This window comes from Balaenoptera ricei, chromosome 14 (assembly GCF_028023285.1).
Source record: "Balaenoptera ricei isolate mBalRic1 chromosome 14, mBalRic1.hap2, whole genome shotgun sequence".
Classification (NCBI taxonomy): domain Eukaryota; kingdom Metazoa; phylum Chordata; class Mammalia; order Artiodactyla; family Balaenopteridae; genus Balaenoptera; species Balaenoptera ricei.
The window spans coordinates 73,370,914-73,395,001 of NC_082652.1; the positions used below are offsets into that span (position 1 = coordinate 73,370,914).

General features: G+C 37.2%; 1 protein-coding gene across 1 annotated transcript in view; it reads left to right on the plus strand.

Annotated features, from left to right (window-relative positions):
* Window positions 1-22,420, plus strand: part of DCC (DCC netrin 1 receptor) — a 1,173,736-nt gene extending 1,151,316 nt beyond the window's left edge. The window contains exons 32-33 of the mRNA XM_059893793.1: window positions 18,408-18,550; window positions 22,331-22,420. Coding sequence (XP_059749776.1) covers window positions 18,408-18,550; window positions 22,331-22,420 — 233 coding nt within the window. The remainder of the gene's footprint in view (window positions 1-18,407; window positions 18,551-22,330) is intronic.
* Window positions 22,421-24,088: the final 1,668 nt, after the last annotated feature.

Here is a 24,088-nt window from a genome sequence, read left to right on the forward strand (position 1 = left end):
CTTTATACCTTAATGGGAAGTAGAGAAGGGTAGAGAGGTGGGCAGAAGCCCCTCATTAACACAGGCTCAATCTGTTTTTTATCTTAGAGGAAAAACAGGAAGGTTAGAAGAACACAAAGCTTCTATCCCCAGAAGTGGCATTTAAATGTGTATCACCCTTTGAGTATAATACACATAGTACACCAAATGCTTTAAGATTAATGCCAAAACTTACACGTTTGAAATTTTATCACTTATGAAGTATGCCTGATGCTATTGCATCTAGGTAAATACAGCTACTCTCTTTTTGATCAATATTTTGTGAACATGAAAAGATAGAGAGTATTACACAGTTTTCCATGTATGTATTTCTTATTTCTTCCAAAGTCTCAAAAGCTCCTTGCATGTGAGAAGTGTATACGTCTATATGACACTTCTATAGTCCCCCAAACAACCTGAGCACAGAGTAGTTACTTATTAATAAATACATGTTATAATAATGTTATGGTTCACATGGAAACTAGACCAAGAGAGGCTTTTTTGTGTGTCTAGCATCACAGAATAAGTCAAAGTGGAGATGAGAACCCAGGCCTCTTCATAGGTACCCATTTTAACTTTACTCGTAAGGGTGAAGGAGTGGAAAATGAGATAGGAAAGAGAAGAAAGTAGACAAGGATGTAAAAATTAATATTGAAATCAAAATCATGCTACACATTGGCCTCTGCTTCAACCCAGCTGAGTCTGTATACTTCATTCCTGCTACAGCTTAACGTAACAGCTCTCACCAAGAACTATTTAACTTGGGAGAGCCCTCTGCAGGGAGATGCTAGCAGGAGTCTGCACCTGGCAGTCATACATTATGTACCTGATGAGCAAATGAAATGTTTAATAACTGTACTGTGAAAATCAAACTTAAAACAGTAAATTCCTGCTGAGGCGGCTCATCTGCACCTGATGTGCACGGCTGGCCCATCTCAAAACTCCAGCATCATTTGTATTTTCTCCCCTTAGTGGGTCCTGCTGGGGAGAGTAGCATTAAAACCAAAGCCATGCTCACTTAATTAGTTGTATATCAGTGTAAACCCATTTATTTAGCATATCAACATCATGTGTTTCACCTAAAGGTCGCCTGAAACACTTCTCCAACATGCACCCTGGGTAGGGGGAAATCTATAGCAATTTCAGACTGAGCATTTGTAAGTTTAAATTTTTCAATTAATCATGGATCGCTTAAACTCACAGTAATTTAATACTGCTTATTTTAGGCAAAACGGTCTGATGTTAGTCTGAAATAACAAAGCAAAACAACCATAATTGTTATGGTTTTTCATTAATAATTTTAAGAGAAAATGATAGAACTTTTTTTTTAATAGGGAGAACCAATTTAAAATCCAATTATCATAACATATGAGTTAAGGATTCATTTGCTGGAGATTTCTTTAGATTCATTTTTACCAATGGATTAACTATGCTTCCTAAATCTTAAGGAGAGCCCCCAAAATCCAGAAAAATGAAGTATGGGGAGAATACTTATAATTCCTAGTAAAGTTAAGTATAGGTAGAATAGCTATATTCTTTTTCCTTGTATAATTTTTATAGCTAATAGCTTAAAGATAAAATTGTTTAACCTTTATAGATATAAAAAAATACCAAGACCAAAGAAATTAGGCTATGGGGCCAAAGTCACAAAGTCTCCTAAGTCTCAGGCTAGGATTCTTCCTCAGTATTTGGATATGTACTTGAGCAGTCATTCTGCGGTTGGAATTCCTTGTGTAGTTAACACACATTTTACTACCATGGGGGGAAGAAAAGTAAATACAAGAAATCAGAAACCTTTTGTTCTGTTCTGGTCTTCAGGATTGGGAATCCCTCATCACTCAAGCCTGCCCACAAAGAAAAGGGAAGCTTTCCAGTGTCTCAGAATCCCAGTGTTGGCCCTCCTCTCATTGCTGCCACACGCAGCTTTGCTCCAGCTCTGAAAGGGACGTGGGCTTTCTTTATCACATTCTCAAAGTCATTCTTCATTTGGGGGAGTGGTCACAGAGGATCATGACTGCCAGGCTAAGATTAGAAATTAGCAGCTGGGAGCCATGAAAAGGATTCTTTTAATTTTTCTTTCTTTATCTCTTGCTTTAAAAAAATTTTTTTTTAATATTTATACAATATTTAAATGTTACTTTCCATTTGCAGTTATAATAGAATATTGGCAATATTCCCTATGTTGTAAAATACATCCTTGAGCCTAACTTACACCCAGTGGATTGTATCTCCCATACCTCTACCCCTATATTGCCCCTCCCCACCTCTCCCCACTGGTAACCACTACTTCGTTCTCTATATCTGTGAGTCTGCTTCTTTTTTGTTGTATTCACTAGTTTGGTGGAATTTTATTTCACTTAGCATAATGCCCTCCAAGTCCATCCATGTTGCTGCAAATTTTCGTTCCTTTTTATGGCTGAGTAGTGTGTGTGTGTATCTATATCTATCTATCTTCATCCATTCATCTGTTGATGAACACTTAGGTTGCTTCCATTCCTTGGCAATTGTAAATAATGCTGCTATGAACATTGGGGTGTATGTATCTTTCAGAATTAGTGTTTTTGGTTTTTTCTGATATATACCCAGGAATGGAATGGAATTGCTGGGTCACATGGTGGTTCTATTTTTAGTTTTTTGAGGAACCTCTCATACTGTTTTCCACACTGGCTGCACCACCCTACATACCCACCAACAATGTACAAGAATTCCCTTTTCTCCCTGTTCTTGCCACCATTTGTTATTTGTATTATTCTTGATGATAGCCATTCTGACAGGTTTGAGGTGATATTTTATTGTGGTTTTGATTTGCATTTCCCTGATGATTAGCAGTGTTGAGCATCTTTGTACATGTCTGTTGGCCATCTGCATAACCTTTTTGGAAAAATGTCTATTCAGTTCTTCTGCCCATTTTTTAATCAGGCTGTTTTTGTGATGTTGAGTTATATGAGCTGTTCATATATATTGGATATTAATCCCTTTCTGGTCATATCATTTACAAATATTTTCTCCCGTTCAGTACATTGACTTTTCATTTTGTGGATGGTTTCCTTTACTGTGCAAAAGCTTTTAAGTTTACTTAGGTCCCATTTGTTTATTTTTGCTTTTACTTCCTTTGACTTAGGAGACAGATCAAAAACATATTGCTGTGATTTATGTCAAAGAGTGTTCTGCCTATGTTTTCCTCTAGGAGTTTTATGGTGTGCATTCTTACATTTTAGGTATTTAATCCATTTTGAGTTTATTTTTGTATATGGTGTTAGAGAATGTCCTAATTTCATTCTTTTACATGTAGCTGTCCTGTTTTCCCAGCACCACTTATTGAAGGGACTGCCTTTTCTCCATTGTATATTCTTGCCTATTTTGTTGTAGATTAACTGACCATAAGTGAGTGGGTTTATTTCTGGGCTCTCTGTCCTGTTCCATTGATCTATGTCTGTTTTTGTGCCAGTACCATACTCTTTTGATGACTGTGGCTTTTTAATATAGTCTGAAGTCAGGGAGTCTGATTCCTCCAGCACTATTCTTCTTTCTCAAAATTGTTTTGGCTATTTATTTGGAGTCTTTTGTGTTTCCATACAAATTTTAAAATTATTTTTTCTGGCTTTGTGAAAAATGCTGTTGGTAATTTGACAGGGATTGCACTGAATCTGTAGACTGCTTTGGGAAGTATAGTCATTTTAACAAGATGGATTCTTCTAATCCAAGAAAATGGTTTATCTTTCCATCTGATTATGTTATTTTCAATTTCTTTCATCAGTGTCTTAGAGTTTTCTGCATACAGGTCTTTTGTCTCCTTAGGTAGGTTTATTCCTAGGTATTTTATTCTTTTGGATGCAATGGTAAGTGGGATTGTTTCATTTATTTCTATTTCTGATACTTCATTGTTAGTGTATAGAAATGCAACAGATTTTTGTATACTAATTTTGTATCCTGCAAGTTTACTGAATTCATTGATGAGCTCTAGTAGTTTTCTGTTGGTGTCTAGGATTTTCTATGTATAATATCATGTCATCTGCAAACAGTGACAGTTTTACTTCTTCCTTTGCAATTTGGATTCCTTTTACTTCTTTTTATTCTCTGATTGCTGTGCTTGGACTTCCAAAACTATGTTAAGTAAGAGTGGTGAGAGTGGACATCCTTATCTTGTTCCTGATCTTAGAGGAAATGCATTCAGCTTTTCACCATTAAGATGATTTTAGCTGTATGTTTGCCATATATGACCTTTATTATGTTGAGGTATGTTCCCTCTATGCCCTCTTTCTGGAGAGTTTATCATAAATGGATGCTGAACTTTTTCAAAAATTTTTTCTGCATCTATTGAGATGATCATATGATTTTTATTCTTCAATTTGTTAATGCAGTGTATCACACTGATTTACGGATATTGAAAAATCCTTGCATTCCTGGGATAAATCCCACTTGAGCATGGTGTATGATCCTTTTAATATATTGTTGGATTCAATTTGCTAATATTTTGTTGAGGATTTTTGCATCTATGTTCATCAGTGATATTGGCCTGTAACTTTCTTTTCTGTGATATATTTCCTAGTTTTGGTATCAGGGTGATGCTGGCTTCACAGAATAAGTTTGGAAGTGTTGCTTTCTCTGCAATTTTTTGAAATAGTTTCAGAAGGATAGGTGATAACTCTTCTCTAAATTTTTGGTAGAATTCACCTGTGAAGCCATCTGGTCCTGGACTTTTGTTTGTTGGGAGTTTTTAAATTAATGATTCAATTTTAGTACTTGTAATTGGTCTGTTCATATTTCCTATTTCTTCCTGGTTCAGTCTTGTGAGATTGTACCTTTCTAAAAATTTGTCCATTTCTTCTGGGTTGTCCATTTTATTGGCATATAGTTGTTTGTACTAGTCTCAAGATCCTTTGTACTTCTGTGGTGTCAGTTGCAGCTTCTCCTTTTTCATTTCTAATTTTATTGATTTGGGCCATCTCCCTTTTTTCTTGATGAGTCTAGCTAAAGGTTTATCGATTTTGTTTATTCTTTCAAAGAACCAACTTTTAGTTTCAGTGATCTTTTCTATTGTGTTTTAAGTCTCCACTTGTTTCTACTCTGATCTTTATGACTTCTTTTCTGCTAACTTTGGGTTTTGTTTGTTCTTCTTTCCCTAGTTCCTTTAGGTGTAAGGTTAGCTTGTTTATTTGAGACTTTTCTTGTTTCCTGAGGTATTCTTGTATCAGTATAAACAACTTCCCTCTTAGAACTTTTGCTGCTTTTGCTGTGTTCCATAGGTTTTGAATTGTTGTGTTTTCATTTTCATTTGTCCCTAGCTATTTTTCATTTCTTCAATTTCTTCAGTGATCCACTGGTTGTTTAGTAGCGTATTATTTAGCCTCCATGTGTTTGCGTTTTTGGAAGTTTTTTTCCTTGAAGTTGATTTCTAGTCTCATAGCATTGTGGTTGGAAAAGATGCTTGATATGATTTCCATTTTCTTAAATTTACTGAGGCTTGTTTTGTGATCTAGCCTGAAGATGTTCTATGTGCAGTTGAAAAGAATGTGTATTCTACTGCTTTGGGATGGAATACTCTATAAATATCAATTAAGTACATTGGGTCTAATGTGTTATTTAAGGCCGGTGTTTGTTTCCTTGTTGATTTTTCTGTGTGGATGATCTGTCCATTGATGTAAGTGGGAATGTTAAAGTCCCCTACTATTATTGTAATGGTCAATTAATCCTTTTATGTCTGTTAATATTTGCCTTATGTATTTTGATGCTCCTATGTTGGGTGTGTATGTATTTACAATTGTTATATCATCACCTTGGATTGATTCCTTGATTATTATGTAGTGTCTTTTTTTGTCTCTTTTAACAGTCTTTATCTATCTTAAAATCTATTTTGTCTGATATGACTATGGCTACTCTTTGATTTCCATTTGTGTGGAATACCTTCTTCCATCCCCTCAGTGTGTATATGTCCCTGGGTCTGAAGTGAGTGTCTTGTAAGCAGCATATATATGGGGTCTTGTTTTCATATCCATTCAGACCATTTACATTTAAGGTAATTATCAATATGTATGTTCTTATTGCCATTTTGTTGTTTTGGATTTGTTTTTGTAGGTCTTTTTTTATTCCCTTTCTTCTCTTGTGATTTGATAACTATCTTTAGTGTTGTGTTTGGTGGATTCCTTTTTGTGTGTATATATATCTATTATAAATCTTTGGTTTGGGGATACCATGAGGTTTTTGTATAGTGTATATCTATATATATATAATTGTTTTAAGTTGCTTGACCTCTTAATTTCAATCTCCTCCCCTCATGATTAGTGTTTTTTATATCATATTTTAAATCAAATTGTTTTATGTATCCCTTAACTGCTTGTTGTGGATCTAGATGATTTTTCTATTTAACTTCCCCAGTAGCTTTGTGTGTGGATGATTTCCTACCTTTACTAGTGAGCTTTTTCATTTCATAATGTTCTTATTTCTAGTGGTAGCCTTTTCTTTTTTCACCTAGAGAAGTTCCTTTAAAATTTGCCATAAAGCTAGTTTACTGGTGCTGAACCCCTGGTTGTAGGTTTTTCCCTTTCACCAGTTTAAATAGATTGTGCTATACCTTCTCACCTACAGAGTTCTGCTGAAAAATCAGCTGATAGCCTTATGGGAGTTCCCATGTATGTTATTTGTTGCTTTTCATTTGCTGCTTTTAATAATATTCTCTCTTTAGTTTTTGTCATTTTAAGTAGTGTGTCTGTCTTGGTGTGTTCCTCTTTGAGTTAATCCTATATGGGACTTTCTGTGCTTCCTGGACTTGGGTGACTGTTCCTTTCTCAAGTTAGGGAATCTTTCAGCTAGTGTTGGCCTGCTAGTGGACAGGGTCAGGGCCTAGCTGGTCCCAGGATAAGGTCTGGCCTGCCGTGGGTGGGCTGGATCCTCAGGCTGCAGGATGGTATTTTTCTTGCTTTGTCTGGTGGATGGGGCATGTCTAGAATCTTGTGCAGGCTTTCTGGAGGGCAGGGGTGTGTCAAGAGGTGGCTGTGGGCGGGACTGTGTTCCCACCCAATTAGTTAGATGTTTGTCTTGAAATGTCTCCGAGCACTGGCATCTACAGGCTTTTGGGTGGGGCTGATGATGAGCCAAGATGCCAGGAGCAGGGTTCACATGGTAGAATTTTCCCAAATATGGCTGTCAGTCACCAGTATCTATATACCGAGGGTGAGTGACAGCCACACCCCGCGTCTCCAGGAGACTCTCCAAGCAGTAGGTAGGTCTGGCCCAGGCTCCTATCAAATCACTACTTTTGCCCTGGGTCCTGGCATGCATCAGATTTTGTGTGCATCCTTTAAGAGTGAAGTCTGTATTTCCGTCCTGTGGGGCTCCTGAAATGAAGCCTTGCTGGCCTTCAAAGTCAAATACTCTGGGGGCTTGTCTTCTCAGTATAGGACTTCCAGGCTAGGGAGCCCAACAACAGGCTCAGAATTCTCACTACTGTGGGAAAACCTCTGCAACATACTTATTCTCCAATTTGTGGGTTGCCTGCCTGAGGGTATAGGATTTGATTATATCATAAGTCCACCCCTCCTACCTGTCTCGTTGTGGCCCCTTCTTTATGTAGAGTTGTAAAAAATCTTTTCTTGTAGGTTCTTATCTTTTATGTCCATGGTTGCTCTGCAGATTGAGCTCAGGGTCTTCCTACTCCACCATCTGGCTGCTCTCCCATTTTCTTTTCCTTAACTCTGATAAAACTCAGAAATTTCACTGAAAAATTAAGAGGTTTTATTAAAATTATTTATGTTAAACCAATTATCAGCATAGTGCAGTTCTCCAAAGTGAAGAAATAAATATGAAGCACAGTCTTCTCTATAGGCTGCTCCCTAGATCTATAAAAATAGGAAAAGCTGTCAAAAATTCCATCATTTCTTGACATTGAAGAACAGGAGTGTAATACCCTGAAGTAAATGCTTTTTCTAATTGCTACTGATTTCACTAGTTCTTTGGGAGGGTAGGATTATGGCTGTCTTTCAGGCTGTCAGAACACCATCAGGCAAGGCAAAGGCTATCATGCCTTAAAATAACCCATCATGGAGAAGGAGCACACAAGAATGGGGGATCAGGCAGGGCTGCAAGAATAAAGTTGTCTTTTAAACTGGCATATGAGGGCAGTGTAGAAAAAGCCAGATAGCAACAAAGGAAGGGTGACAAAGCCCACTGAAATCCAGGAAGGTTTAAATGACTATGTTGAATACCTGAAATGAATATAACACTGTAAATCAACTATATTTCAATTTTTAAAAATACAGAAGAAAATATAAGGATGAATGGACTCAAGATAAATCACCTACCAACAGTAGCAATCCATCAGCAGGTGAGAGGCAGCAAGATCGTTCCTAGAGTGAGTCCTCTGCAGATTGGACTGAGCTCTTAGACATCATCACTTACTAATCCAGATGCCAGGTGACTACACTACTTTCTCACTTGAACATAGTCTATGCCGTTAGCCAGTCTATTTTTTTTAGGCAGATGTTTGCTTGGTTTGAATGATGTAGAAAATAGATTCAGAATGTAGCCTTTTGGAAGAGCCACTAATAAGGTCTCAGACATGAAGTAAAGGCATGTCTTGTAGTTCTTCAGAAGAGTAAAAGATGCAGACTAGAAAAATCAAAACAGGAGCCAGTAATACACAGTGAACTGCGAGTACATAAGTGAAGAAAAAACTGGTGACCTTGTAAGGACCAACCCAGGCTTTACCAGTTTCAAGACCAAAGTTGTCTTATTGGCTGTCGATAAATCGCTCCTGGAAAACTTCCCTTATACTCTTTAATTCCCCATTCAGGAAGATGAAAAAAAAAAAAAAAAAAAAGTAACACCATAGAATACACCAGATAAACCCTGCTAATACTGAACTCTAAGAGACTCTTTAAAATTCTTCTCCTGTATGGGAATGTTATTGAAATTTTCTACCTTGATTTCTTCAGGGACCTCAGTATTGTCTCCAGCAAAATAAAGGGAAGGTCACTAGATGAACTTCAAGGGCTGTCAGGGTTCCAGCATTCTAAATTTCTTTGAATCTATGAATATTACTTGGGAGAAGGCAGTAACATGAGGTTTAAACACTGCGTGGTCTTTGAGCTGAGGCAATGTCTTTAATTCCTTTCGTAAAATGCACAGCATCTTGCATGTATTCAACACTCAGCAGGTTCTAACTGTTGCCCAGACACGAGAGACAATGAATTATTATAATTATCTTCTTTCTAATGGGTTTGAGCTATGGTACTCTTCAGGCATATCTGCATCTTATTGTAATAATACAAGTATTTCAGATGCAGTATAATACACTGTGGATCTGCCCAAGTCATTAGGATCTGAGGCAGAAAATATTCCATTAGAATGTATTTTAATAGTGAGAACTATAATTTCTCTCTGTGCAAAACTAGAAGTCTGATAAGTTATAAAAGAATCTTTATTCTTACATGTTTCCAAGTATACAACAGGCCTGTTTTAATTTTCTGCATAGTAGGCTAAGCCCATACCGTTTACTTTTTCTTGTGTTACTCTCTTTGTATTGCTATATATATCTATGCTAAAGTGAATTGATTTGTGTTAATTTGTGAATATGTGTTAGACACATTTGCCTGTGTTTAGTTAAGGGTTAAAATGTAAATTTTTCAGGAATAGATTGAAATAGATTAGTTTATCTAAAAATTTAAAAACTAAAATTTAGGCAGAGATCAAGATGGGAGACTAGAAGGATGTGGAAGCTCACCTCTTCCTACAAATACATCTACATGTGGAACAATTCTCGCAGAATACTTACTGAATGCTGTCAGAAGATCTCATACAACCAAAGCTGCAAGAAAGATCACCACATAACTGGGTAGGATGAAAGGGCGGGGAAAAAGGAATTGAGATGGGACCTGCATGTCTGGCAGGGAGTTATGAAACAGGAAATGTTCCCTTCACCCGGGGAACCTCCTCCTCTGGCTGGGAGGTCAGCAGGGACAGATAAGGAGCTTCAGAGGAAAGTGCAGCAGCAGGCAGCACAGACAGTCCTTGCCACCTCACTGCACTTCCCAGCCTGAGACGCATGTCTGCTGCAGTGCCTGGGTTCTGAAACTCAAACTTGAGCAGACAGACCTAGAGACAGGACTTGGTTTAGCTGCACAGAGACAGACAGCCTGAAGTGTGGTTGAGGCCACAACTGGGAATGTGCACAGGATGGAGGCTGGGTCTGCCATAGGAGGCCCATTGTCAACATGTGCCCAAAGGGAGGTTGTGGACCCACCACAGCAGTCTCTTCTCAGTGTGCTCACAGTGGGCACTGCTACGAGCTCTGGGAATGCACAAGCACAGGCGGGTTGCCAACACATGGATGTGGGGCAGAAATCTGAGCTAATTCCTGGTGGTCCCACAGTGGGTGCTGGTATGTGACTTCAGCAAATTCACATCAGCAGCTTTGTGAGTGCAGTGCTTGGGGAACATTCAATACTGGCATTCCCACAACAGAGATTGATCCAAGGGCAGTGCCAACAACAGTGTACTTTGTGGGTGCCCACCATAGGTGGCAGGCAACGTCACAGAGTGCATGTCCTGGTGGACAGCTCCTGGGGAGGAATATGCAGCAATTCCCTCCCAGTGGGAGGGCTCTAGTCCCACCTACTCACACCACAGCTTAAAACTGGATCTGGGGGCTTCCACTCCAACAACTGGGGAGCAGACCCTGCCCCTGAAAGGGCTGTGACAACTATGGAACAAAGAGGAGGCCTCACCCCCACATCCACTGAAGGCTCTGGTCACAACACCACCAAACACACCCTGTATCAGGACAAGGGCCAACACAACCTGAGGAAAGAACTGGCAAGCATCCATACAAAAAAATGGCCCTCTTGCACCAAAAATATTGGACTCACACAGGGTCACTTCCACATAAAAACAGCCCTTCAAAACCACAGTAGATAACTGTTTCTCCTAAATTCATAGAGTTAGTTAGAGAAATATAAGTAAAATGAAAAAGCAGAGGAACCACTCCCAATTAAAAAACAAGAGAAATCCCCTGTTTGTTTTAAACAATGAAATACACCTCTCCAGTCTACCAGACTCTGAGTTCAAAAAGGAGGTAATAAAAATACTGAAGGAGTTAAGGAAGACTATCAATGGAAATGCAGATCACTGTAACAAGAAACTATATAGAGGAGCGATTCAAAATTAGACAACTCAATTGCCAAGATGAAAACCAAGTAACAGGCAATAAAATAGCAAACTAAACAATGCAGAAGAATGATGAACTCGAAGACAGAATAACAGAAATTACACAACCAGAACAGCAGACAGAAAGACAAATGAAAAACAAAGAAAGTAACACATGAGCTCTATGGGATAATATAAAGTGTGCCAATCTATGCATAATAAGGATCCCGGAAGGAAAAAGATATCCAGGTACAGTAAGAACAGAGGGTCCCAAACAAGATGAACCTGACCAGACCCACAATAAGACATATTATAATTGAAATGGCAAAAGTTAAAGTGAGAATTCTAAAGGCAGCAAGAGAAAAACAAATAGTTACAAGTGAACCCCCCCAATAAGGATATCATCTGATTTATCCACAGAAACTTTATAGGCCAGAAAGGAGTGGCAAGATATACTCAAAGTCCTGAATGGGAAAAACCTGCAACCTAGGATACTCTATCCAGCAAAATTAGCACTTAGAATGGAAGGAGAGAGAAAGAATTTCTCAGACAAGCAAAAACCAAAAGAATACATCAGTACTGAACCTACTCTAAAAGAAATATTGAAAGGTGTTCTCTAAATAGAAAAGAAGCAAGAATCTATAAGAAAGGGAAAAAAATCACAATAGGAAAAGCAAATATATGAAAGCATTGTAGATCACTTAAATAAGCCAGTACATATATTTTTTAAAAATCAAAAAAAATTTTTTGTGAAAGTGTTTTTAACTACACAATGAACAGCAAATAGTAGGAGACTTTAACACCCTACTGACATCACTGGACAGATTCCAGAAAGAAAATCAATAAGGCAACAGAGATCCTAAATGACCACTAGAACAGTTATACATAATTGATATCTTCAGAACATTAAATCCAGAAGAAACAGAATACACATTCTTCCCAAGCACACATGGAATGTTCTCAAGGATAGACCACATACTAGGACACAGAACAAGTCTCAACAAATTAAAGAGGATAGAAATTATTTCAAGCATCTTCTCTGACCACAATGGCATGAAATTAGAAATCAGCCACAGAAAGAGAAACGAGAAAAAAACAATTACATGGAAACTAAACAACATGCTACTAAGTAAACAATGGGTCAACAATGAAATCAAAGAGGAAATTTTAAAAATCCCTCAAGACAAATGACAATAAAAACACAACCATACAAAATCTATGGAATGTAGCAAATGCAGTCCTAAGGGGAAAGTTTATAGCATACAGGCCTTCCTCAAAAAACAAGAAAAACAACCTGACGTACCACCTAAAAGAATTAGAATAAAGAAGAACAAACAAAACCTAAAGTCAGCAGAGGGAAGGAAATAATAAATATAAGAGAGGAAATATATAAAATAGAGATTTAAAGACAGAAAAAATTAATAAAACCAAAAGCTGGTTTTCTTGATAGAATAAACAGAATCAACAAACCTTTGGCCAGGCTCACCAAGAAGAAAAGAGAGAAGACCCAAATAAACAAAATAAGAAATGAAAGAGGAGAAAAAACAACTGATACCACAGAAATACAAAAAAAAATTAGAGAATACTATGAACAATTATATGCCAACAAATTGGACAACCTAGACGAAATAGACAGTTTCTAGAAACATACAGCCCACTAAAACGGAATTAAGAAGAAGTAGATAATTTGAACAGACTGATCACTAGAAGTGAAATAGAACCTATACTTTTAAAACTACATGCAAACAGAAGTCCAGGACTGGATGGCTTCATTGGGGAATTCTACCAAACATTTAAAGAACTTATACCGATCCTTCTCAAACTCTTCCAAAAGTTTGAAGAAAAGGGAACACTCCCAAAATCATTCTATGAAGCTACCATCACCCTGACACCAAAACCAGACACTACCAAAAAATAAAATTACAGGCCAATATCTCTGATGAATATTGATGCAAAAATCCTCAATAAAATATTAGCCAACTAAATCCAACAACACATAAAGTGGATCATACACCATGGTCAAGCTGGATTCATGCCGGGGTCACAAGGGTAGTTAAACATATGCAAATCAATCAACGTGATACATCAATCACATCAACAAAAGACAAAAACCACATGATCATCTCAACAGATGCAGAAAAAAACATTTGATAAAATGCAGCATCCATTCATAATAAAAATGCTCACCAAAGTGGGAATAGAGGGACTATATCTCAACATAATGAAAGTTATTTATGACAAACCCACAGTCAACATAATACTCAATGGTGAAAAGCTGAAAGCCTTCTTGCTAAAATCTGGAACAAGACAACGCCTACTCTCACCACTTCTATTCAACATAGTTTTTGAAGTCCTAGCCACAGAAATCAGATAAGAATTAAATGTATCCAAATTGGAAGGGAAGAAGTAAAATTGTCATTATATTTAGATGACAAGACACTATGTGTTGAAAACCCTGAAGTCTCCACACAAAAACTACTAGAACTGATAAACAAATATAGCAAGGTAGCAGGATACAAGATTAACATACATAAATCAGTTGCATCTTTTACAATAACAATGAAATATCAGAAAGGGAAAGTAAAAAAAAAAAAATCCCTTTTAAAATTTCCTCAAAAAAATAAAATACTTAGTAATAAACCTGACCAAGGAGGTGAAAGACTGATATGCTGAGAACTATAAAACAGTGATAAAGGAAATTGAAGACTATTTAAAGAAATGTTAAAATATATTCCATGCTCTTGGGTTGGAAAAATTAATATCATTAAAATGGCCATACTAACCAAAGAAATCTACAGGTTTAATGTGATCCCTATCAAATTACCCATGACTTTTTACACAGAACTAGAACATATAATCCTATATGGAACCATAAAAGACCCAGAATTGCCCAAACATTCCTAAGGAAAAAGAACAAAGCAGGAGGCAAAACCCTCACAGACTTCAGACAGTACTACAAAGCTACAGTAATCAAAACAGCATGGCACTGTCACAAAAACAGACATATGGATCACTGGAACAGAACAGAGATCCCATAAAGAAACCCATACACCTATGGTCAATTAATCTTTAACAGAGGAGCCAAGATTATACAATGGGGAAAAGATAATTTCTTCAGCAAGTGGTGTTGGTAGAGCTGGACAGCTGCATGTAAGTCAATGAAGTTAGAACAAACCCTCACACCATACACAAAAATAAACTCAAAATGGCTTAAAGACTTAAATATAAGACATGACACCTTAAAACTCCTAGAAGAGAACACAGGCAAAACATTCTCTTATATAAATCGTAGCAATACTTTCTTAGGTCAGTCTCCCCAAGGCAATAGAAATAAAAGCAAGTATAAACAAATGGAACCTAATCAAACATAAGTTTTTGCACAACAAGGAAAACCATAAATAAAATGAAAAGACAACTTACAGAATAGGAGAAAATATTTGCAAGTGCTGCGACTGAGAAGAGATTCATCTCCAAAATATACAAACAGCTCAATATTCAAAAAAAATAAACCACCCAATCAAAAAATGGGCAGGAGACCTAAATAGACCTTTCTCCAAAAAGACATACAGATGGCCAATAGGCACATGAAAAGATGCTCAACATTGCTAATTATTAGAGAAATGCAAATCAAAACTACAGTGAGGTAGCACCTCACACCAGTCAGAATGGCCATCATCAAAAAACCTACAAACAATAAATGCTGGAGAGAGTGTGGAGAAAAGGGAACCCTCTTGCACTGTCGGTGGGAATGTAAATTGGTACAGCCACTATGGAGAACAGTATGGAGATTCCTTAAAGAAGTAAAAATATAGTTACCATATGATCCAGTGATTCCCACTCCTGGGCATATATCTGGAGAAAACTCTAATTCGAAAAGATACATGCACCCCAATATTCACTATTTACAATAGCCAAGACATGGAAGCAACCTAAGTGTCCATCAACAGAGGAATAGATAAAGAAGATGTGAGATATATATATATATATATATATATATATATATATATATATATATATATATATATATATATATATATACACACATACATACACACACAAAATATTACTCAGCCATAAAAAAGAATGAAATAATGACATTTGCAGCAACATGGATGGACCTAGAGATTATCACACTAAGTGAAGTAAGTCAGACCAAGACAAATATCACCTGATATCACTTACATGTGAAATCTAAAAAATGATACACATGAGCATATTTACAAACCAGAAACAGACACACAGACATAGAAAACAAACTTACAGTTACCAGAGTGGAAAGGGATGGAGGGGAGGGATAAATTAGGAGTTTGGGATTAGCGGATACAAGCTACTATATATAAAATAACCAACAAGCACCTACCGTATAGCAGCACAGGGAACTATATTCAGTATCTTGTAATAACCCATAGTGGAGAAGAATCTGAAAAAGAATATATATATCTGAATCACTTTGCTGTACACCTGAAACTAACACAGCATTGTAAATCAACTATGCTTCAATTTTTAAAAAACCTAAAATTTAAAATTCAAAAACAATTAGATTTCACCATACACCATCAAGGAAGTCAAAGTCAAAATTGTAACAAAACATATAAATGATATATACATAAAGTGTTAATTGTTGAAATGCAGCTACTCTGTTCTACTAAATGTAGGGAAGGAAGAGGTGACTCAGGGAATGTGACCTAGAAGGAACAACTTTCCATGGCAATAAAGCTACATTCAGCTTTCATCAGAACATTGTGAACATTCTCGAAGGGATTATAAACAGAATTCAGAAAATGAAATTCAAAGTGGGAGTTCAACAGATACATTCTCAACCTTCACCAGTACTGTATGAAAATTCCTCTTTAAACTTTGTGCTTTCCCTTAGGTGATCATCTATAAGATTAATATGAATTACACAAGGTGGAGTATGTAGAGGGCCATTTTATAGCATCGTTCTGCCAGGGTTTTTAAATGCCTGCCTTTGTATTTGGGGTTACAACTAAGTTGGCTCTAGGAACACTGTGTTTATAGTCAGAGGCAGACTTACTATATAAAATGATTTCTTCAGATCTAACGAAAACCAGATGGCATTACACTCTCTGGAAGAATGAAGGTTTGCCTATTGTTCAAAGAGAAAAAAACTGAGAGTGAAAATTGATCATGTAAGACAAACCCAAAATCACTTGTGGCGCAGCAGTGAGTACCAAACTTATGTGTATAGGACTTTGCTATTTAATTTTAAACATGTTTTGGTTTTATAGCATAGTATTAGAACTACAAGTTTATAAAGGTTATGCCAAGTTTTATGTTTGTATAAATTTAAACAACATTGTAATAAAAGTAGTTTAAATTAATGCTGAAGTTCATTGTTTCCCCTTTAAATTCAAACATAATTTAACTGTGAGAGACTGTAATACAATAAATAGTTTCTACCCTCAGGTTACTTATAGTCTTGAACTAGATTTCATATTCTTTTACATTGCTTCTTCGAAAACCTCATTTAAATTGAATGGACTAGATCAAAATATCAATGATAAAACCTTAATTTGCTCAGTTGGAAATCCTTGCTCTGTCTGCCCTTTTGAAATGTATGAACTTAAGCAAGTTACTCCATTTCTCTTCATTTCAGCATCTTCATATATGAACTGGAGATAGAATACTTAGCAGGCTTGTTTTGGCAATTAAATATTAATAATAACTAGCTCTCTTTGAACAAGTTACAGGAAAGCAGCCACTTTAAATATGTAATCTTATCACTCCTCACAAATTATTATTTCTATTTTATAGATGAAGAAACAGGCAAGAGAAATTAGTTGAACAGGGAATTACATATGTAGTACGTAGTTAGGCTTTATAGGATCTGAATTCAGATTGGGTTGGTAAGTAGCAAATTCTTCTGCACTGTGTTATTTTGCCTAAAATGAACTAAAATGCTTAGCATAAGTCTAGAGCTTAGTAGGAACTCCAGAAATATTCCTTCCTTAAGAAAATGATTCTTGTTTCTCCTGTCTCTATATCTCTTCTCATATGAGTTACCAAAAACCTCAGATCACCCTCTAGTGATAAATGATTCTAACTGCAGACTTTGAGCCTTGGTTTAAGAAAAAGAGTGAAAGAATATAAATATGAAGGAATTAAATGCTAGGCCACGGTATGAGAAAATGTGCTTTTGTTGGGATTTAGCATTTAGCAAATTGCTAGCCTCCTAGATTGTTTGCATTCTTTCGTTCCCAGTAAGCAAATACCTCTTATTTCTCTGATAGTAGAATAACTTTTGAGTTTTATTAACTAGAATTATGTTTTTGAAAGTATGATCAAAATAACTTTTTTCCCCCAAAATATATAGTATGCCATTGGGATCATTAGAACTTAAATATCATCACTGATGAAGAAGAGAACTGAGGCAAACTTCTTTTGATGACTTCAGTACCTTCTATGCTGAGGTCTCGGTTATAATACTAAGAATGACAAAAGTCCGTAGGCATGTGAGGTATACTAGCTGATTCGATATGCCTTTACGAAATTTTTATTTTAGACTATAGGGACAAAGTTATATTACTGCTATAATCTAAGCAGAACTTACAAGGCAAATTTTAGACCCAAAAAGAAAAGGTAGCCATTGTTTATAGCAGGCTGAAATATCATTTGGGAGAAACTCAGCAGTTACTCAAATGATTTTCATGGGGATTAGAATGTATTTCATTGAGCGAAACTAATACTCATCAGGACAGAATCATATCTTTTTTCTTTTCTGAAAGAAAATCAATAATGATATTCAATCAGGTTAGCCATAAAGGACTGTTTTGTACCGTAACATCTAACACTCATTTGCAGATCAGAGCAACCATCTCTTTTAACCGCACAAATATTCCTTGGCACTCACAGTTTATGGCTTATATAGGTGGTTTAGCACAGGGCTTTCTGGCTCAAAGCTGAGGCTGGCCCCAAATGAGCTGGGCTGACACTTTATAAGGTGTGATGAACAGTCTGCAACTCCCAGGCAACCTTTCACAGGGAGATTTGAAATCCACTTGAAATTGCATATGACCGGTGGAGCTTCATCTGGAGAGGCTAATCGGGATTTGTTTTCGATTCAGTAGAAATAAAATAAGCCTGTTCATTGTGTCAGAATCCATCTCTAGACTACAGAATGAACAATAACCTAAAATCAATGCCAACCCACTGGATTCGGCTTACATGCTTGAGAGTTTGTTCCAGGGTGTTTTATACAGTACTTTCATCACTCTGTGTTTTCTTTTTAGGGCCTACTCTTCCCAAGACTCATGTCAAAACAGCCTCTCTTGGCTTGGCTGGAAAGGCAAGATCTCCTTTGCTTCCTGTATCTGTGCCAACAGCCCCTGAAGTGTCTGAGGAGAGCCACAAACCAACAGAGGATCCAGCCAATGTAAGACCATCCTTGAAATTCATGCCCCATTAAGGGAAGCACTGCTGTGCAATGCAGTCGAAGCCAACCAGCACTCTCCATTAACCCCAAGCCCTTGTCGTTCTTATTGTTTGTTTAGTTCTGTTTTCCTGCACTTATATATGAAGAGAAAAAACTTCAGGGAAAAAAATTATATCAGGGATTTAGTTATATTAAAAAATCGTTGGTACTTAAAGGCAATCTTATAAATACAAGCAGATAGCAACAGAATGAGTGACTTTACATACATATATGTATATATACACACGCGTGTATATATATGAATATACACGTGTGTGTGTGTGTATATATAGATAGATATACACTATCATCACTATCCTATAATGTGAACCACATGTGTAATTTAAAATTTTCAAAGAGCCACATTAAAAGATGTAAAAAAAAAAATTATACACACACACACACATTTTCATCAATGAGATGAAACACCTTGGCATACCTGGAAATATAACTAACTATATAATTATTCTTTAAAATAAAAAAATAGTAATAAAGCTATACTCTGAGGAGCTTTCTGAAGTTATCATACATGTCACTTATAAAATCATAAAATAGCCTAGAAATACAGAATTGAGAAGAGGAAAACACAAAATGAAGAAATGAAGGAAGGAATTTAGGAAGGAAAAAAAAAAAGAAGGAACTAATATATTTAGAAAATAAGAGGGGAAAGTTTAGTTATTTAATGAGAGAAGAGTTTGCCAACTAAGGGAGGCAGCTAAAAAGTGATCAAATTAGAAAACTCTGAAAAAATCAATGGGGACCAAAAAAAATCAAAATTTTGAGAAAGCAAACAATTCCCCCAACAATGCATTTTGAGGGAGATTTAAAAAGATGTTGCCTGAAGGCAGCAATTTAGAAAATTCTGGACTGTTTCTGAATATAATTCAAGAGAAAACATTTAAAAGAAGGCTAAGGTACTAACACATATGATACCTTGAAAAATTAGAGGACGGACTAGAAGGGGAAAAAAAGATGCAAAAAAAAAACAAATTAGAATCATCTTATTTGAATTAACAGTAAATTTTTTCTTGATTTTATTGTTTTCAGTATACAAATAATAAAATATTTTAACACTTGGAGATCAGACAATCTGGATATGTGTATGTGTGTGAATGTTTGCAGAAGTATGTTATATAATTAACATACTTTCATACTTAAAAGATTCAAATTTACAAGAATCTAATGCACTGCTCTGTCAGGATATAGCTATTTACGTATTGCAATAGTTTAGTGTCACAATTGTTAGCCATATCTTAATTCAGATCAAATTCCCAAATTTATATAATATATCTCATCTCATAAGGAATCATGTCAGGTGGCCCAGTTTTGCACTTAAGATTGACTCTAAGGGACTTCCCTGGTGGTCCAGTGGTAAAGAATCCGCCTTACAATGCAGGGAATGTGGGTTCGATCCCTGGTCAGGGAACTAAGATCCTACATGCCACAGGGCAACTAAGCCTACGCGCCACAACTACTGAGCACACGTGCCTCAACTAGAAAGCCTGCGTGCCGCAAACTATAGAGCCCATGCACTCTGGAATCTGTGCGCCACAACTACAGAGCCCACGCACCCTGAAGCCTGCACACCACAACTAGAGAAGAGAAAACCTGGACTCCACAACTACAGAGAAGCCCGTGTACTGCAACCCCGCATACTGCAAATAAGACCCGATGCAGCCAAAAAAATAAAAATAAAAAATAAAAAAATAAAACTGTTTTAAAAGTTTGATTAAAAAAATATAGTGACTCCAAGGAGTGACAGCCAAAAGTATAATATGAAGAGCAATAAGATTATATAATATGTTAGAGGAAATATAGAAATGGGACAAATAATCTAGATCATCACTATCCTATAAAAATATAATGTGAATCACATGCGTAGTTTAAAAGTTTCTAGGAGCCACATGAAAAGATGTAAAAATAAACAGGTGAGATTACTTTTAATGATATATTATTTTATCTAACCCAATATTTCCAAAATATTATCATTTCAACATGCAATAAATATAAAAAATTATCATTAAGATATTTTACTTTTTTTATACTAAGTGCTCAGAATATGATGTGTATTTCACGTGTACAATGCATCTCTATTCAGGCTATCCACATTTCGAAAATCCAATAGCTACTACATGTGGCTTGAGGGTGCTGTATTGGACAAGATCTAAATAATTTGAGAAAACAACACATATAACTATGACATCATTTTGGGAAAGGAGTTATCAAATTAATCAGTTCACTTCAGCGTCCCTCCTCATACACAGGTCAGTCTTTTGGGCCAAATTGGCAACATCTTTCAATCCCTGTTAAACTCTGAAGATTACACATTACATGACCAAATCATTCACTGGCAGGTTGAGATTCCTATAAGAAGGTACCATTTCCATCCTGTTTAATACCACAAGTTGTTTCTTCAGTGGCTGGAGTGGCTTTGTGCATATCTTCTCCACCTGTGTTCTCATGGCATCCAGGGTGTTTATTTGGCAGTACTTAATATACATTCTGACCATAGTACTGAGTAATGCTTCCTGGCCTCCACAGAGCAAAACATCATGCCTCAGGCCTCAATTTGGTTCAATACTTTCAATAAGTTCATCGAATGAATGAGCTAACCAAGAATAATCAGGTAGAGTCGGTATGTATAAGTCAAAACAAAGGGTATTTCGAGAAAGGAAAAGAAAAAAGATACTAACATTTATTGAGCACTTACTTACCACTCACCAAACTGACCTGGTGAATCCTCCCAGCTACCCAGTGAGGCAAGCTTGCTATTCCCATTCGACAAATAAGGAGACAGACTCAAAAGGTCAAGTCTATAGAAGAACTGGGATTTAAATCAACACCACAGCCTTGTTTTCCCCACTGGCTGACCATCAAAATTAGCTGGGAAGCTTTACAAAAGGAAGAGATTCTAACCTTTCCTTGACCTACTGAATCCAAATCCCCGAGGCTAGTGACCAGGGGGGTCTGTGCTCACTAACAGCGAGGTATTATTAATGACACAATTCTAGTGGCTCACAGTAAGGGAGAGTTACAGACAGTATGGTCGCTAAGATTCTGCAGTTCAGGCTCTCCATTTTATCCACCAATCAAACCGTGTCATAAGGTCACCTTTACAACCACGCACAGAGCCAGTTCTGGTTTGGGGTGAGAATTCTGTTTTCACACACAGACTAAGGTCATGATCCTCAGACTTTTCACTGGTCAGGTCAAGTTCCCACACATAAAAAAGTGCCTATGTGGTGTTACAAAGAAAGGAAACCTGATGACGTAAATTCTGTTCATATCCTAATGGAAAGGAAAAGGAACATATTGACTATGTACCATGTGCTGAACACTGATAAGCACTAAACATGTCACAGGATGCTGAGAATAGCCTACGAAATAGATATCATCATCATCATTTTACATCTGAGAACTACACGTCAGAGAGGTTTACTAACTTGTCCGAGATCACACAGTTTTGTAGAACTTGATTTGAAACAAGATTTTTTTTGACACTAAAGTCTTTGCCTCATCACAAGGATGAAGTCAGTGAAATAGCAGACAATCATTCATCACTGCCTCTTTTATTACCAGCATCTTCATTCAATGATGATATGCTGAGTCCACAGCCCCTGGATATGGGCCACTGTGCCATGCATGAGAATATGGTGAACCAATTAGACACGGCCCTGCCTTAACAAAAGGAATGCACCGATATCCACCTGTACTAATTCTTTGCTCTCATTCTCTCTGTAGGTGTATGAACAGGATGATTTGAGTGAACAAATGGCAAGTTTGGAAGGGCTAATGAAGCAACTTAACGCTATCACAGGCTCGGCCTTTTAACACACATTGCCGAATTGATGAGGTGAATTTTCCGGGACCTTTGCAGCATTACCAATTACCCATAAACAGCACACCTGTGTCCAAGAACTCTATCCAGTGTACAGGTTAACCATCAGGACCACTGAGTTCTGGAAGATCCTGAAGCAGTTCAGAAGGAATAAGCATCAGGAGTTTCAAAATGATGACTCTGGGGTCCCTTACCAAAAGCAAAGATACATCTTCACAGCAATGTCAAAGGTGAAGCTGCTGGAATAGTCCTGGGCCTTTGCCACTGCAGTGACCACACTGTCATGACAAATGCTTATGTTTTCCTTCATCAAGGCCTGTCATTTTCTTCTATGTGTAGGTCTAGTCTTACAAAATGCAAGTGCATTATTGAAGCCTGTACCCTGCCATGGCAAATCAGTGCAAGCTCACTATTTTATTTTCAAATTTAGAGTACAAAGCACCCATGGGAATTTTCTCACTACATAGCACCAAAGGATTGGATGTTTTTCTGACAGCACAAAAAAGTAAACAAGTAAACAAAAGGCAGCAAATGCTTACGTTTTGTAACTCAAGTCATTCTTGCACAGGTGGTGGAATTCAGCAAGCGGCTGTAAAATTCACCCATTTTAGCAAGTATTGGTAAATCCACTCTCGGTTAACATTGATGTCTGGAGAACAGGAACATTTAGAAATCTGCAACCAGTGGCATCCTGCCTGCAACCAGTCCATTTCCTAAAAGAGGATACAATATGCAATCTTTTCAGACACATGATAATTATGTGCTTAAGCTTGTAATAGGAAACTTTAATTTGGGTGGCTTTCATGCCATACCACACTGTGATGATATGTCAAAGCTTCACCAAGTCCGTCTCCCCTCAGGAGTCTGGCTGGAAGGGTTCCCCCCTCCACCCCATCCCTCCCTGAGTTCCCCTTGGCAACCAGCCCTGGCCAGGCGGCTGGCTCCACACATCCCATGGCCTCCTGACCCGCCTTCCTGAAACCCTCTGTGGAAATGGCAGAGCCATCACGAGGAAGGGAAGGAGAATGGAAGGCAGTTTCAAACGGTACCTTCTCTTGAGTGATGTCACTTCCACCAACAGAGTCCTCACTGACTTACAGCATGCCGTGTTGGTAGGTGACAACCACCAAGCTTTGTTGTCAAGGAAACCTCCTGCACCGTGCCTGCCCAGAGTCAGAGAGCAGCAGAGGGGAAGGCATCACTTGACACTTGTGACACATCCTAAAACCCAGTGGATACTCTTTAAAACTGCATCTTCATTGTGAGATAGAATCTTAAACTCCTATTGCCATGTTTATCTACAGCTTGCAACTAGGTGAAATTAAAAAGATTTTGTGTGCACCCTTTTAGTTTTTGAATTTGCAGCTGCATTTGGAGTTAATCCATTTATGCAGCTGAATCGCCAGAAGGGAGCCAGTTTGCATATTTATCAGTTAGGCAACTTGAAAACCCAATAAGAGAGTTTCAGCTGAATTATTCCTTTCAGCTCTGCCTTTGATTTCAAGCTTGAGTAGGTCATAATTTTAAAAGAGCATGGAAGGGATAGGATCTTTACAACCTAATAGCTCCTTTTATTAGGTGGGTAATTATAGATGAATCCCTGAATGAAATATTTTGAGCAAAATGGCACTGTAACGGAAGTAATAATTCAGATTATTTTT